The sequence below is a fragment of the Falco naumanni genome, chromosome 2 (genome assembly GCF_017639655.2).
Source record: "Falco naumanni isolate bFalNau1 chromosome 2, bFalNau1.pat, whole genome shotgun sequence".
Classification (NCBI taxonomy): domain Eukaryota; kingdom Metazoa; phylum Chordata; class Aves; order Falconiformes; family Falconidae; genus Falco; species Falco naumanni.
The window spans coordinates 108017149-108030188 of record NC_054055.1 but is presented as its reverse complement, the minus strand read 5'-3'; the positions used below and the strand labels follow the sequence as shown (position 1 = coordinate 108030188).

Genomic DNA, 13040 nt, shown 5'->3' with positions numbered 1-13040 from the left:
TCCAATCAGAAAAGTGTGATCATTTTCTGATTTAAGAAATAGGTGAAATGAAGCTCACTGGGTACCATCACTGAGCCTGTGTCACTCTTTGGGCCTGCACAGCTGTTCATACAACCAGTCAGTGAACCATTTTGGGGAACTGATCTAGCAGAAGAAAACAACTGGTTTAGGGGGGAGGGGAGGCTGTGGTTGTATTTCAGGTGGATCTCTTCTCCAGCACTGCTGTTGAGGAGACCATGCAAACAGGAGTAGCCTTACCAAGGGGAACAAGTAGCTGGAGGCAGAGGTTGTGCAACACATTTTCAAATGTTTAACAACCAAACCCTGTAATACTGTTAAAAGGTGAGAAGCAGCTACGGGGAAATATGACAAACATCCGGAAAAATATGTATAGCTATGCCTTATAATATTTAAGATACTAACGGTACAGTAAGGTACATTGCCCGACTTGTAACCAGCAACAGAAACAACAGGAAGGGATAAAAAAAGAGAAATACATTTCAGCTCTTGAGACTCAAGCAAATGTCACCATGCAGCCTCTGATCACTTCTCTTTCTGTGCACTAGTACCATCGATGAGACTAGCAAGAAAATGGTTGCAGCTCTGAAAGTGTGACAGCTAAATGATCATTGCACATCAGCAACAGCTCAGAAATTAAAGGACTGTGGGCTCTTTGTTAGGTAGCATGTCTCAGAAACAATATTTTATAGGTACTGCTCTGTAGATTACATGATATTACGTAAGTGGTTCTTTCTGTGCTGTACCAGTGCAGGTGTGACAACTTTTGGACCTGGAGTTATCATACCGATTCCTCTGCTAGGTTTGCACAAATTCATCTGTCAACGGGATCTGAAAGCAGAAAAGGAAGGAAGGGTAAACCCAAGCAATCCGCTTTAACTTCTTCTGAAGTGATAGTTCCTTGACATATTAATGACGCTAAAGAATACTAATATCATCAAGTCAAGATCTCTTTCTAAATCGTGGCCCCGATAAAACTGTTAGTATTTTCTGATGAGGTATGAATTCCAGTCTTGTGCTCAATGTACTTCATATAGAACTTGTGCTGCAAACTTAACATGAAACTCCGTTCTGTCTGGTTTCCAGCAACACCATATGTACGACAGAATCCTAATTTGCATGGCTATGGTTCAGATTATGTCAGTATTTCAATGATAAATCCCTGTCTCAGGAGTGGATTGCTCAGCCTTTTTTTATTTGAAGGAAAGTGAGGAAGGGAAGGAGCCCTCAAAAGTGACAATTGCATTGGTAGGGGGGTTTAACAGAAGATGATACTTTGTCATCCCATCCTGATTTGAAGTAAGTTGGACAAAAAGTAAAATTTCTTTCCAGTGCTTTACTTTTGGCCACATTCTATCCATCAGGGAAGCTCTTCCACCGAGTTAACTGAAACAGGGAAAAGACTTGAAAAAATTATTGCAAGAGAAATGTATTTTTTTTTCCAAAAAAATGCTACATTGAGGCAAATATTTTCAAATAATATAAACATTGAATAGCTTTGATGAAAATTATCTGAACACAAATAGTGCAGCCTATGTCAAAGACACAGTGTAGGAGCTGCAAAATTGCATGAGAAAAAGCATGGCTAGATATTGGAAGAGAAGGACACAGGGATTAGTCTGGCCCTCGGGTACAGCAGCACTACAGGAAACTTCTCTTGGAAAACCCCGAACTCCTGTTATCTTTCTACATGCAGTCATCAATCTGAACAGAGATCATTTCTGCTCTTCTCCCTAGAAAAGTAATTCGCAAGCCGTTTCTGCTCTCATTGCATTACCTGCATAGTTCCTTGTCTTTTACATCAGAAAATCTTAGGGAGCATTAATTTTAAAAATCGCCTTGTATATTGCAGCCTGAAAGGCTGTTTCACGTTTGAACTGATACAATCTATTAGCAACAAAGCTGAGAAGAGCAAATACTGATCGAATCGCAACACCTCCCGCACAGAAGCGCCAGTGGAAGGGCAGCGTTTTGCGGGCTGCGCTCGCGTTTGACTCAAGTCCAAGCCGCAGGCGGCGGCGTCACGGCCTGAGAGCCTCCGCCGTAACCACTCGGCCCGTGCGGCGGGGCGGGGGGTACGGAATTACGAGCCGCCAGCGCTCCGGCGGGTGAGGCAGCCGAGCGGGCCGGGGCTCACGGCGCTGCTGCCCGCTCCCGCGCTGGGTGCCCGGGGCGCCGCGAGCGGCCCCGCCCGCCTCAGCCCGCCCCCGGGCCCCGCCCCGCCCGCTGCCACCGCCGGCCGCGCTGCCGCCGCCCCGGGGCCCCCGCCGCTCCCGCGCTTCTGCCCAAGCGCCTGCGGGACGGCCCGGCACCCCCGGGGCTCGGCCAGGCTGGCCTTCCCCGCCCGGAGCACAGGCCGAAGCTGAGCCCTTCCCCTCCCTCTCCTGGCCTCCGCTCCGCGGCGCCCGGGCACGGTGCCCTTCCCCATACCGCGCACCCCGCGGTGCCACGCTTCAGTGCCGGCTGCCGGGACCCGAGACCTCCCCGCACTTTAATCAGCAGCGAAACAGTTAAAGGACGTTCCCGTTTAATGTGAACGCTGCACACCGTACCACCGCCTCCGAGCTCACCCCGCTAAAGCGAAGTAGGGAGGGAAGATGTGACACTTGAGGTGCCGTTTGGCGCTCAGCTTTGTCGCCGCTACGAGCGCCCCGCGCTGCAGCTGTCTGAGATTTCCTGCAAACCTCCCGCAGAGCGCCGGGTCCTTGAAGGCGAACGGCGCCGGTGCCGGCCGGGCCGGGCTGACCGCAGGGCGGGCCTCGCCGCCGAACGGCCCCTGCGGCCCCGGGGCCGCTCGCCTTCGTCAGGCCGCGGCTGCGGAACGGGGGCAACTCCGCCGTCCCTCGGGGCGCAGCGCGGTGGGGCTGCCCCGGCGAGGGGCGGAGGGAAGCCCGCAGCCGGCGGGAGGACGCGGGGCCCTTTCCCGGCGGAGCGGCCCGGGCCGCTCCCCCTGGGCCCGAAGCCAGGCCGGTGCTGTCCCGCGGGGTGGGGAGCGCCGCCGCCAAGATGGAGGCGGCCGGTGTAAATACCGCGGAGAAGGGGCAGGGTGGCGGCCCCGCCGGCGGCGGGGGACTCCGCCCGGGGCAGGTGCTCGGGGCGGCGCTGCCGGGCGGCGGTGGCGCGGGCCGAGGCGAGGGCGGGGCCGGCGGCGCGCTCGGCTCTCCGGGCTCGCTGGGCGGCGGCGGGGGCGGCCGCGCTGGGAGTGACAGCGGGGCCTGAGCGGATCCGCGCTGCCCCATGCCGGCCGCCCGCCTCGGCGGCCCGCCCGCCTGGCGGTGACTCGGGCTCCCCCTCCCGCCCCTCCTCCGCCGCCGCCTCCTGCTCCGCTCGCCCAGCCCGGGCCCGGCCCAGCTGCTGCCGCACGGCGCCGCCGCCGCCCGCCGAGCCCGGGGCGCAGCCGGGAGTCGCGCGGGGGCCATGACGGTGGAGCAGAACGTGCTGCAGCCCGGCGGCGCCGCCAAGGTGAGACACCGGCCCGGGCCGCGCACTGCGCCGCGGGGGCCCGCCCGCTGCGCCAGGGCCCGGCCTGGCAGCCGGCTGCGCGCCCCTCGCCGAGTCCCTGCCCGCCGGCCTCGCCCGGGCCTGGCCCCCACCCCCTCCCGGAGCCGCTCCTCTCCAGCGCGGCTCCGGCGGCCGCCCAAGCCCCCGCCCCGCCGGCAACTTTTCTCCCCCCCTGCGCGGGGGGCGCAGCCTCCCCGCTCCCTGCGGCCGCACGGGCCCGCGGGAAGCGTCCCCCGGCCGAGCGGGGGGCCCGGCCTTCCCTGTGCCGCGGCCTCCCCCAGCCCCCGCCGCCTCAGCGCCCGGCTGCGGCGGGGCGACCGCGGAGGCACCGGGGAGCGCGGCCGGGCAGCTGGGGGCCGCGGTCAGCCCGGCCCCGCGTCAGCCCCCCTCCGGGCCGGCTCCCGGGGCCGGCGAGCGGGCGGCCGCGGGCTGGGAGGGCGGCGGGGCCGCGGGCGGGCCTGTTGCACTTGCGGAGCGGCAGGACGGGGGGCGGCGGCCGGTGAGGAGCTGCCGAGCCCCGGCGGGGCTGACGGGCTGGGAGGGGGGATGCTGCACATGCACGGCGTGACCCTGCATCGCGCCTGCTAAAGGTGAACGCTATTTCCAGCGTGTGACACAGGCGCGCCGTGACGCTCTTGCTGGAGTAAGAAGGTGCTGGGTTTGGGGACTGCTGTTAACGTGCCTCGGGAAATGGGGTTAAGCGAGTGGCAGTGCTTAGGGATCTTCTGCTGTGCGCTAGGAGCTGCTGGAAAATGTTTCCTTATTAAAAAAAAAAAAAAAAAAGCCTTCTAAAGCTTTTCTTTCCTTGAAGTGAACTGAACTGGCCAGTGAAAAAGAAAACTAAAATTTAAATTTCAGTGATTTTTAAATTACTTTTAAAAAAGTAACTGTTGCTCTTTAATGCAGCTGTTCTGGTTAGTGATGTGACTCCCAGGCTCCCCTCTGTGTGATGTGCCTTCCCTGATTATTATTATTATTTTTTTAATGGCATGTGATGCTTTTATAAGAGAATAAAGGTATATGTGGTTTGGCATAGGCATTGTGGAAGTTAAATGGCTCCAGTCATAAGGGTGGGCAGTGGGAACGCAATGATGAGAGTGTAATTGGTTAAAGTGGTACAACTTACGTTCAGGGAGCTCATTTGGAGGGAGAGGCGTGTCTCGCCAAAGGCTGCTATCATAGTTGGAAGTAGTTAGCACTGATTTTGGCCGCTTAAGCAGGAAGGCAAGGGCTGGACAGGCTGATTTTGTTTCTTCGTTCCTCAGTTGGTAGTGTTGTCAGTTGGAGCATGCTAGCAGGCTAACGTAGCAGAATTTTGCTGCCAAGTCCCGTGCTATGTGTGTCTTCTGCGCTTAACAACTTCATTTGTTGCTGCTGTGAACCTGACAGATTTTGTGAGCGAGGTTAACTTTTACAAAACCTGTTGTTGATGGTTTAATTAAATAATCCCTTAATTGTCGCATCAGATACTTTATTATGTAATACCTGTTAAACACTGGTCGGAGCTGCTGGTTTGTGCTTTCTGTCAGTAACCCTGAAGAAGAAATGTTACAGCTTTCAGCTAAACTACTGCTTGCAGGTCAGTAGTTCAGGACTACTTTAGTTTCAAATCAAGGATAAGCTTTAAGGGTGGCTGGAGACTGTGGTATATCACCTGGTAATCCGCGCTGCAGTAAAAAATGAAAGTACAAGTAATTCTGAAGTTGTAATCAGCATCTGTGGATGATGGTTCCTTGTGTAAGTATCTAGAGAAACTCTAAAATAGCAAGCTTTTTTCACGGCAGGGATTTTCATTTTTACTTCTGTTGAATCATCTGATTAGTATATTATTTGAAACTCCTTGTTACCTATCTTATCCCTAGCCACATGCTGGGGTGGGTGGAGAAAGGGCAATCTTGAAAATATTTTGCAAAAAAATACTGTTTGACTCCAAAGTGAGTATCTAATTTTAGTGACACTAATGAATAGCTAATTGGATGATGAACTTTAACATCGTTCAGTTTGTTTGCGTGTAAGAAGAAAAATTGTGAAGGTATAGTGGGCTGATTAATGGTTGAAAGGTGGAGAGGTTACCATACCACTAACTCACTGTCTTCCCTCAAAGGAAGAAAATCCCATGCTCCACAAATAAGGAGAGTTTGTTCTGGAGACCTCAAAGTTTGTCATGATTGTTTTTTGTTAGTGTGAAGAAACCACATACAAGCAGAAATATATTGGGTTTCCAAGAGATGCCTGAGTCATCAGCATACCTTATTCAGAGCTGTGGTTCCCAACATTGTTCATCAGATGTTTTCTTACAGTCATACAGGAAGTATGTGTCAAATTTCAGCAGTACTTGAAGATGTAAGTTTGTATTAATAAATGCTCTTGGCTACAAACAGTTCACTTCCCACTGAAGCTATCTTTAGTTTATTGTGTAGTTAAATCGTCTGGATCGGGTCGAAAGAAATTTTTTCTTTCATGTTTACTGGCCATCTTGACTCCTAGTTAAAGCTTATATTTATCTCCTGTAGCAAATAATCACGTCACAGCTCTCTTGTGCTTCTCTAATGTTGTTAGGTGTCTGTGGGTTATCTGTAATGTTCGTATTTATAGACGACAGCATGTGAATAAAGGTAAATGGCCAGGCAAGTTAAAAAAAAAAAAGTATCTTTTCATTTTGTCTTGTCTGTGTTTCTGTCCAGTGGAAGCCTTTTTGGCTGGCTTCTTGCTGCTGAAGAGCATGTGTGTTGCAGTATCCCCTGTACTCCAAGCAGTCCTGCACCACTGCCACGGGGGCAGCTTGTGTTGGTGCACATGAATCTTCCTCCCAGAGGAAGATGGTCCCAGGCTGCCCTTGGTGCTGTGCAGACCCTTCCCTCAGCCACTGTCCTTTACACAGCGGGTTCAGCAACAGGGGCTGGGGTGAATGGTGGTTTTTCTAGTAATTGGAAGAAATAATCTGGAGAGGTCATACGTGTTTCAGTGGTGTCTCATCTGTAAGTGGTAGTTACTGTGTGGTCATCTCAAAACAGCAGCATGAAGAAGCTGTTTTAAAGGGTGATGCTTAGCTGGCCTCTCAGCAATGTGTATTATCAAGTTCTGCTGCTTCTGGAGAGAGACTGAGTGTTGGTTGATACATGATGGACTTAAAGTGTTTTATCTGTCCTTTGGTTTCCCACACCCACTGTTATTTCAGACCTGTGATTCAGATTCAGGAGCATATTGGCAGTATAATCAGAGGAGTAGTAGAATAAAGTTAGGTGTGTCAGCTCAGTTAGTACTTTGTGTTTGGGTTTTTTTGTTTGGTTTTTTTTTTTTGTTTAAGAAGCACAAACATTGAAGGATATTTATCACTTGAAACAATGCATGGCTTAAAGCAAGGTCTAATACTACTTACTTCCTTTACCTTGCTCTTGTTTGAGGTAGTAAGGGTGTGCTTCTGCTCTGATCATCCCATGTGTTTGATGTACTTACTGAAAAATCTAGATAATATGGTACTGACTGCTTATCTTTCCTGAAAGCAATGGCCACTGATTTCTTAGTACTGTGGTACTTCTTCATATGGAAGATGGCAGTCATACGTCTCCAACAATTGAAATGGGGATGTTGATGCAGCCCTGAATGGCAGGAGGTGATCACAAAGAGCGTCTACCGAGGAACTGGTGTGCAAGAAAGGTATTATGGGAGTTGTGCTTATTTTTTATTTTTATTTTTTCTTCATCTCGGTAGGTGGCAACCTTCTGAGGATAGAGCCTTTAAAATCTTTGTGTTCTAATCAGTTGAGTTCAGGGTTGCCTGCCTGCCTGACTCTCCAGTGGATCTGAGAGGCTCTGGCTCCTGCTCTCATCATGTGGCCAGAGCTGCTCTGGCCTGTGACCAACACGCAGGTGTCCTCTCCTGAGAAATGCACCCCAGGTCATGTAATGAGGATGGGTTACATATCTGCCCGTGAGCGGGCTGGGCTGCCTGTGTTTGGACTGTGTAGCAGGCAGGCCCCTTGAATATGCTTGAATATGGGGGGTTATGCCTGCTACTACTGCTGGTCTTGAAAGCTTTATTACCTCTTTTGGCCAATAACCAGACTGGTTTACTGGATACATTTGCACCATCTACTAAATAATTTGCAGAAATTATTTGAAGTGCTATGGAGTTATGCTTTTAGATATACACACACCTCGTTATGTATTTAAAAAAAAAAGTTCTTATTACTTGTAGTTACACCTTCTACATAGATTCCTGTTTCGGGTTTTCTGAAAGCTAAAGCAAGGTGCAAAAAGGTCAGTGATTCAAAGTAATTTGGAAAGCCCTTGTGAGACTGGTATGCTGAATGCTTTCTGATTTTGTGGATGTTCTGATGGATTTTGGTGGGAGGATGTGTGGGTGTGGTTAGGTTTGGTTGGGTATTTTTGTGGTAGCTATGCAATCCTGCTGAATCTTGGAATTTTTTTCTTGGTATAGTGTAATATCAATCTGTACCTTTCTGTAAACCTTCAATAGCATTTTTGCTTGTTGCATTGTAGAAAACCTTTCACAAAAGTTCAGTAATAATTTTGATTGTTGTAGCAGGAGCTTACAACTATAGTACTATTGTTAGCCTCTGTCTGAAATAATCGCTTTAAATATCTTCTGGTTTATACCTTGAAAGAAAAATACTGTTTCAGAATATGATAATGTAAGATGTATACATTTCCTGTTAACCTTTTACACTATTATTTTAAAATATCTTTATTGCTCCCTAAAAATATATATATATATATTTAGGATAACCCTGTATCTACAGCTACTAGGAGCAGCAGCTACAAAAGATGATGGAACTCATCAGCTTCTATGAAAAGGTCAAAAGGCTGATTACCCATGTCTCAAAACAGAAAAATATTTCACATTTTTAAGTGTTTTGTAAAGATAAGTGGGAGGATAATTGAACAGTTGCTTTTCTTGCACTTTTACGCCTGAAAGAAAGGATATGTTAAAGCAGGAAGTTGCATCTCTTTAATCCTGTGAATTCTGTTGGTGTTCATGGCCTTCTTTAACTGAAGAGAAATAAAAGATGTATTTTCTGTTCAGGTTTTGGCTACATCTTCTCTTCCTCCTGGCTGAAGAACCCACCCAAGTGTTGACAGTGATTATTCAATCTGCGAGAAGCTGGCACTGTAACTTCAGTGACGTGCATGCTTGGGTTGAGGGATGTCCTGGGATGCTGGGGACTGGTGCAGTGGCAGGGTTGTTAAATCTACCCACGCCCCAGCTGAGTTGGGGGCTACCTTTTCAGGCTGGTCTGAGATCTTTGCAGAACTAGCTGGGAGGTGTCTAACCTTCGCACGTCACCTGTGCCAGGAATTATTTGGGGTGCTGCATCAGTCACCCCCTTACAGCCATTGCTGCTGGTGCCAGTGGAGGAGGCGGTTATTGAGGCACGCAGGGGTGCTTCTAGGGTTCCTGTATGTTTTATTGCTCTTAGCTTTCTGTAATCAAGATGCTGATTTGGAATTCCCAGCTGGTCGTATGGCAAAAGTTAAGAGTCAAATGTGACAGTCCTGATACTCCTTAGCTTAAAACGTAAACAAAAAGATTAAGAGCTGTGTCTTCACTTATATATTTTCCTTTAGGAATAAATTCCTTTAAAAGCCCAACTTTTGGTTTTGTTAAAATCCTTGAAGTGAATTTAAAGAGAATATTAAAACCTTTTAAAATTTGGAGGGGTGTGTGTTGCCGTGACCTGGACCTAGACAGGAAAGTCTTTTCTACTTTTTGAGTTGAAAAGCCACATGTCTGGGAGCAGCTTCTCTGGGAAACGAAAGTATTGTGAGCACTTTTGCTTTCCTGTTCTTTTGTGATAACCAGTCTGATTATGTAAAGGCAGGGAAGGTTGCACCAAGTCATAGTGAAGGTTTGTGTGTTGTTTTTTTTTTTGTGTTTGGATTTTTGTTTGTTTTTAGATAGATGTGTTAAAACTTTCCCATCAAAACCCAGTGACTGAATTACTGATGTGTTGATCTTTGGTCAGCAGGTAATTTGAGAGAATTCAGCTTCTCACCAGGGGGCTGTTGACTCCTGCTTGGGGTATCAGTGTAGCATCACAATGCAAATAGCGAGCCAGAGATTAGGTTAAGTAATGTGGGAGAAGCTGTTGTGACAACATATTCCAAAATTGTTTTCTGAATTCAAGGTAGATGTCGGTCTTTTTTTTGGTTCGTTTGTTTTTTCCCCGTTAGTAAAAGACCGTTTCTGTTAGCTGAGAGGTGCTGTTAAGAAGCCAACCTACCAACCATAGGAGATACTTAACTGTAGTGAATATTAGTTCAGTTTCACTAATTCAGTGAAACTAACATAACTCGCATGTGACTTCTGCCAGAGAGCTAAGTGTACAATAGGTGGGGTTGTAACTCCTTCCATTCACTTTGGAACTGTGGTGCGCATAAAGTTCTAGTTAACGGGTGCTCAAGTATAATTAACACGGAAAAGCTAGTACTGTAAATATCAAGTTAGTTGTATGTAAAGTGTGTAAAATTGAAACTTTTCTGATAAATTAATTTTTTTCTCCCCCTTTTTCTTTCTTTCAAATAATAAATATAGTGATAAAGTAATCTAAAGTTGTGAGACTGAGGTAAAGATGAGGCGGTGAGATGCTTTACTGCTGAGCAGGATACAGGGACATGCTTTGTCTGATGCTACAGGCTTTGGGCCAAGTAAAACGAAATACTTTTTCCTGTTTCCTGCATCACATTGGCAAATGGCATCTCTTGCTGTTTTTTTGCAAATGCTTGTAACTCTTAATTTGGCAATAAAGTGTTCTGAACAGCACATGTCTTATTTTTTAATGTTACCTTACATTAATGCTGTGCTGAATATAAATGTTGTCATAAATTGTGTTGTACCAACACACCTCAAGTAAACTTCTAGGTAGAATGGAGAGCAACTGTACTGTGTGCCATAGTTGAGGACAATCACCATTTAAAATGTTGCTTTTTTGCAACATTAAACTTTGCGTGCTTTCATTGTATTGCAGGCTTTAGATCTCTTTATCATTAGATTTCTTTAGGACTTCAGAACTTTCAAAAGACTAACTAAGGGCTCTATAGACCACTAATAGAAAACTTTCATGAAACTTCTTTTTGAGTGATCCTGTTCATGCCACCTTTCTGCTCTATGATACCCTTCCAGTTTTCAGAAGTGAGTAAAGGGAATTTGAGTCTGTCTCTTTGCTGCATGGGTTACAGCTCCCTGCCTGGATATTTGGGGTGAATATGCTGGTCTGTGATCTGGAGCGACTGTGGTGTTGTGCTCCCTTCTGCTGATAGCTGCAGGGCTGTATCTTCTGGCAGAAGGGTGGTTTTAACCTACTGGACAATGTAGTAGTTTTCCTGGTGAACATGGTGCAAAATGTGTGGTTTTAGGCTTTAACATGAGTAAGATGTTAAGCAACCTTTTGAGTCAATGTTGAGACTCCTGTGATGTTGAAGAAAGAATTGGGTCCTGAGATGGTATAAAGGACGGATTGACACACTGTCATGAGTGGGGGACACTGACAACTTCAGTCATGTGTGGCAGGCTTTGTGAGTTCTTGTCCACTTAGTTATGGACTTGTTTTCCATGTATTTAGTAACATTAATGATAAGCATTTGAAAATCAATGAAAGTATTCAATCTATATAGATGTAGACTCTTGCAGCTTAAGGCAGCACTGTTTTTTTTACAGTTAGGTTTTTGTAGTTTTCATTCTTTTTAATATGTTGTTGGCTATGTACTTTTGCTTATCTTCGCCATAATGGATGAAGTTCAGGAGCACGTTGAAAGCCATCAGCATGAAAGTTTTCCTGAAACCTGATGTTACCTGATGATGGGACTTTAACAGAAATAGCACTGTTGTGAGAGGTGGCAACACTAAGTGTCCACACTTTTAATGTAGCTCTCTGGAGTAAGGATGTTAGAGAGGTGGAATCCAAATAACATGTGATGTGGAACAGCTTGAAGGGTGAAGTGCAACTAGGTTAGCTTTGGAAACATTGCCTGACACAGATTTGTGTATGTAAAACATATATATTTTTAAAGCGCAACAGAAATAATTGATATGCACACTCTAATAGTTTTTATTCTGATATGCACAGCTGTGACTTGATGCTTTTGATTATAGTAGGTCTCTGAATTATTTTAACTGGTCGATTCTTGCTGAAAAAAACAATGCCCTGCACAGCACTTCCTCTAAAATGATTCTATTATCAACTACCTGGCAACTGTCAAGCTTATCAAAGTTTAGGCATTGAGCAAATGCAGACGCTGCTTAAATATCCTTGACTAAAGCTTTTTTAGCCATCAGGTGAAAACATATTTTTAAGCTTTACAATAAGCACACTTAGACAGAATAATGTATTTGATAGAAGCTTTTCAGAGGGGCATTAGTGTTTTGAAGGCATGATCCATAGCTGTTTAAATTTTATTGACCCTGGTATCTTATCGTGGTCTAGGCAGAATTTATGGAAATTAATGCACATGATATAGTGACATTATGTACACCTCTGTGGCTCCTTCCTACAAACTGACAGTTCATTGTTTCCCTCATGTTGTACCCCATAATCCAGAGGGCTCCCTTTAATTAAAACAAGGTGTTCGCCTGACATTAGGGTCTGAGATGTAAAAATTTTGGATTGTGAATTGTGTAGCTGTATTTAATGCTATCTGTTACTTTTGATGAACAGTAAATACTGGGCTTGAGTTCGTGCGTGGTTTCTGTGATGGCTTTTCTTCTCACAGCTGTACGACTTCAAGAGAAGTCAGGTACCTGTGCTGAAAATTTCTGTTCTTACTCTCAAACCACAAATTTGTTTTTCTGAATTTCAATAAAATTCAATTAAAAATCCCCACATTTTGACAAGTTGAGTTCAGCTGTGTTTTTACTAGGATTAAGCCAGACAAAAAGAAGTGTTATGTGGAAGTTGAAAATAGTATTCATTTACATTCAGGTGTATGCTTTGAGTGCTTTAAAGTAAGCATCTGGAAAAGGCTGGGTATGCACAGGCACGTGGCGTTCTTCATCGTCTCTGGAAGAGGAGGAGGTGGTGAGAATAGACTCCTACTCCACTTCCCTTTTCTGTTTGGTTTCATTTCATTCCTCTGAAAATGTGCTGCTTTGAAGAAGGAATTTCTCCTGTACTCTCTTTTTTAACGCTTTCAAAAGTGCATAGGTGTAACTGGCCTGGTTAAAGGACCAAATATTGTGTATTTCATCGTATCCCCGAAATCTTATGTTATGACTGAGAAAGCATTTTATATTTTTGCAGATTTTAACCTTTGCTTTGTTTTGGTACAGAATCATGGGAAAATACATAAGAGAAAGTTGGTGGGTTTTTTTTAAGCTTTTAAATATGATTTTTTTAAATTTTTTTTAAGCTAAGTAGCTTTTGGACAGCCTACAATTTTTCTTGTTCTTGATATTACCTACTTTCCTGTTTGTCAGCTTCTTTTCTTCAAATTTTGCATGTGTGTCTCATGTAACTTCTCACGTGTTTGATGACCGTGCTCTTTGAATTTAGACTTGCCCACTAC

At 46.2% G+C, this 13040-nt stretch overlaps 2 protein-coding genes across 3 annotated transcripts in view; one reads left to right on the top strand and one right to left on the bottom strand.

Moving 5' to 3' along the window:
* Nucleotides 1-487: 487 nt before the first annotated feature.
* On the bottom strand, nucleotides 488-3257 carry LOC121083030 (basic proline-rich protein-like). Its single transcript, XM_040582874.1, has 2 exons — nucleotides 2589-3257; nucleotides 488-849 (listed from the first exon to the last, which is right to left on the bottom strand). Exons 1-2 carry the CDS (start codon nucleotides 3255-3257, stop codon nucleotides 817-819), a joined length of 702 nt encoding a protein of 233 aa, XP_040438808.1. The 3' UTR covers nucleotides 488-816.
* A 75-nt stretch (nucleotides 3258-3332) lies between these two features.
* USP25 (ubiquitin specific peptidase 25) overlaps nucleotides 3333-13040 on the top strand; it is a 97130-nt gene continuing 87422 nt past the window's right edge. For both annotated transcript variants that reach the window (XM_040582873.1, XM_040582872.1), the window contains exon 1: nucleotides 3333-3480. In XM_040582873.1, coding sequence (XP_040438807.1) covers nucleotides 3436-3480 — 45 coding nt within the window. In that variant the 5' untranslated portion in view covers nucleotides 3333-3435. The remainder of the gene's footprint in view (nucleotides 3481-13040) is intronic.

Coding starts and splice junctions, on each gene's coding strand:
- LOC121083030 (XM_040582874.1), bottom strand. CDS start 3,257: ATGGGGCAGCGCGGATCCGCTCAGGCCCCGCTGTCACTCCCAGCGCGG. Junction 850..2,588: donor CCCTACTTCGCTTTAGCGGG/GTGAGCTCGGAG, acceptor TTCTGCTTTCAG/ATCCCGTTGACAGATGAATT.